The sequence below is a fragment of the Pinus tabuliformis genome, chromosome Q, assembly GCF_031772625.1.
Source record: "Pinus tabuliformis cultivar Carrire ecotype Pingquan chromosome Q, CPIR1, whole genome shotgun sequence".
Lineage (NCBI taxonomy): Eukaryota > Viridiplantae > Streptophyta > Pinopsida > Pinales > Pinaceae > Pinus > Pinus tabuliformis.
Window position 1 is genome coordinate 700,652,786 of NC_142296.1, and position 3,446 is coordinate 700,656,231.

A 3,446-nucleotide genomic window follows, 5' to 3' on the forward strand; every position below is an offset into this window, starting at 1 on the left:
CAAATTAAAATCCACGTAGTTTTGAGAATTTCAAGATAATTTGATCATACAACAATGATTTAAGCTAATCAAAATTAATCAAAAAAAATTCTAAGAAATTGTTAGGCAACGCAAAAAATTAATTCTACGTTAAATAAGCTTGAGAAACAATACAAATAAGTAGATGCTTATATAAACAAATGATAGATGATCTAACAAAAAATGAAAATTAAAACCATAATAATTTAATGTACATAATTAAAGAATTAATAAACTCAATAAAATAATAAACATTTTTACATTTAAAAATAACAAACTATCGTTAAAATAAAATTTTAAAAAATAATATTCATTCATACAAATAGATTCATATTTAACCATTTGAAAATGATTTAGGAAAAATACAATATCAATTAAAAAAAATTCTGGCAAAATAGAAAACTATAAACCTATAAATTTATAAATAATTAATATATTTATAACTCTACCCTATCATTCAAATATATAACAACATAATCCATTCACAAAATTTCAATATAATCCATCAATAAATCATATTTCTATATAAATTAAAATACATTATCATATCACACCAGGGAATTAGCATTTCAGCCTACAAAATACACATACATTCTCATGAATTTTTATGAATCTCATAAAATAATCGATACATTATAATCAAAATAGGAGAATCCATAAAATAATGGAAGGAGTATATGTCGAAAGAAAAGAACGGATACATTATAACGAGAATAGGTGAATCCATAAAAATAATGGAATGGAGCATACGTCCAAAGATGTTTCCTAAGATTTAACGAACTCAACCCTAACGTCGTTTTGGAGTGTACTTGCTAACAATTCGTCCATTAATTGGTTGCGTAGGTCTTGCATTCTTTTCGAAACCCTGCAAAATACAATTAATTGAACATCAGAATATTAATGATTCGTATTTATCACAATACTATTAATTCATATATGAATCATGAGTTTTTATTAATTTGAAATTAAAGATTATAATATCCAAAGTAACGTCAAACATTCCTTTAAACATCTCCTTATAATTTTATAAATTTATATTTTGAAATTCTAAAGATCTAGATTTTAATTAATGAAACTTAAAAAAAAATTATTCTCAAAAGTAACATTAAAAATTAAATATTATCATTCAAGTTACATATCAAATTAAGATAATTAAAATAAGTCTGATTATCCAAATTACAAATACTCGATTTGTAAGACAAGAAATCCGCCGCCAATCAATAATTTAAATTTCCTAAATTAATAATTATTACATGTTAATTTTACAAAAACACATAAACCAGAAAAATCATTTATTTGTCTCAACTTTTTTTTTCAAAGCCAATATTCAGAAATGATTTTAAACATTATTTATTTGCCTTCCCGATATCCCATACTATCCAAAATCCAAAATAAAGATCCAAAATCAAATAAGGAATCCCAGGTTAAGTATATCACAAACTGTAAGCAAGCAAGAGAGAGAAGACCCAGTACGTACATCATTCACAGCTTCTTGGAGAGCCTTCACTTGGTCTTTCGATACTGTCCTTACCTGCACAGGGTTTAGTGAAAAACCATCAGGTCACAGGGTCGATACCCACGGGTACAGATTTGTGGTTAGGCAAGTAACGTGACGGGCCAATAAAATACCTTGTGAATCACGGTCCAGATGACTCCCTCCGTGCAAGGAGGAGTGGTTAGGGATCCCGTATAGCGGTAATATTTCCTGCTACCAAATTTTATGTGCATCGGATTCACCAGGCCCAGGGGCTCCTCCGGCGGCTCCATATCCGCAATGGCTTTGATTTCATCCATTAACTGTTCATATACCCAAACATAGTGAGCATTAAAACATAATCGCCTCATAATCTGCTAATGAGGTTTGTATACAAATATACCTCTGCCAAGAAAGTGTCAGGCCTGCCAAACTTGTAAATGATTCCAATCACGGCAATTTCACCGACGTCCTGCGCTTTGTGGACCATATGGATTTCTAAAGGATGCCTGTTTCAATGCAAAACCCTTTAGAAACGCCTAAATAGCAGAGTATAATTTAGTGCAGCAAAGATTGAAAAGAGGATTTTGAGATTCTACTTTTGTCCATCAATAGTGTGCTCGGCCGGGGTGTGCCAATGGCTTTGACGCAGTGTGAATCTTTTCCCTTCTATCTCAACATCGCCGGCGCCTTCCGACCAGTTCACCTGATGCAATATAGCCATAGGTGTAAGAGAGAATCGAAACCGAAACGTTTAGATGGAAAAATCGTTAAAAGAAGAGAGAATCGAACCCGAAACCTTTAAATCGAAAAAGCGTTAAAAGAAGAGGGAATCGAACCCCGAAACCTTTACATGGGAAAAGCGTTAAAAGAAGGTTTCGCTTGCTGACCATGATGTCGTGACCCCTGTTCATAAGGGTTGCTTTTGCAGGGTAATAGAATCTGCGGAGCCTGCCCAGGTCCGGAGAGATTAAGGCATGTCTCTTCACCACATCGATGGGAGACTGATGCGTGCCGTTCCCGCAGGCCTTCCAATCCTCCTTGAGCTCCCCCCAGTGCTCAGGCCCCTTGGGACCCTCTTTGTACTCGAACTCACTCTCATCCTCTGTTCGTGCAAAGCAACAAAATCGAGTTTCAGACTAATCTCTGCAAAATTCTATATGAAGATTTAAAAAACAGAGTTGTAAAGGATATGAGACAAATTACCAACTTCTTGAGTTCGAACCCTGGCGATGAAGAGAATCAGGGCAAATGCAACGAATTTTGATATTACAGGTCGCGCCATAGTAAGGAAGCGAAACAAATAATGGGCGGGACAGAAGAAGGATTTTGGGTAAAGAGAAGCAAAATAAAGAAAACGAAATAACATAAAAGCCAGACACTGAAGCTTACCTGGTAGTCTGTTGGCTTCCCCAATTGCCTTGCCTGCTATTTATTTCTTAGTTTGGTAGAAGAACGCGCTGGCGTGGAATGCGATTCGGTGTGAAAAATAACAAAAATAATAGAATTTCCTGCAACATTCGTACATGACTGGGTCGTCTCGCTCTGCTAAGGACAGGACAAAAGAAATACAGTTTCGAGAAGGAAATACCAAGTTGGTAGAGCTTTCAAGTCCTCAATATCAATATCAGTTGTATCGTGGAAAGGACTTTGCGCCACATAAATATTTCAAGCACTTTCCAATCTGCCGGATTTGCTCTTCCCGGCATCCATACCTAAATGGAATCATGGGATGCTATGTGAATTCAGGTTAACATGATTTAGTGCAGGCCTCGTCATTACAATTTAAGTTTCAGTGTAATATCTTCTGGTTCACGTTTTTTTATGATTTATTTCGTTTAGGTGAGAGTAGGAGACTTTTCAAGTAACATTTTCAATCAGTAATAATTCGTCGAAGATTTATCAACTTACGTACGTTGAATGAACTCTTAAAGGACATTAAAGTGGTACCGTT

General features: G+C 34.6%; 1 protein-coding gene across 1 annotated transcript; it reads right to left on the minus strand.

Moving 5' to 3' along the window:
* Positions 1–635: 635 nt before the first annotated feature.
* Positions 636–2,878, minus strand: LOC149221474 (alpha carbonic anhydrase 7-like). Its single transcript, XM_089382982.1, has 7 exons — positions 2,699–2,878; positions 2,383–2,597; positions 2,092–2,198; positions 1,896–2,001; positions 1,648–1,815; positions 1,496–1,549; positions 636–883 (listed from the first exon to the last, which is right to left on the minus strand). Exons 1-7 carry the CDS (start codon positions 2,859–2,861, stop codon positions 806–808), a joined length of 891 nt encoding a protein of 296 aa, XP_089239108.1. The 5' UTR covers positions 2,862–2,878; the 3' UTR covers positions 636–805.
* Positions 2,879–3,446: the final 568 nt, after the last annotated feature.

Coding starts and splice junctions, on each gene's coding strand:
- LOC149221474 (XM_089382982.1), bottom strand. CDS start 2,861: ATGTTATTTCGTTTTCTTTATTTTGCTTCTCTTTACCCAAAATCCTTC. Junction 2,199..2,382: donor ACAGGGGTCACGACATCATG/GTCAGCAAGCGA, acceptor ATATTGCATCAG/GTGAACTGGTCGGAAGGCGC. Junction 1,816..1,895: donor CTGACACTTTCTTGGCAGAG/GTATATTTGTAT, acceptor GTATATGAACAG/TTAATGGATGAAATCAAAGC.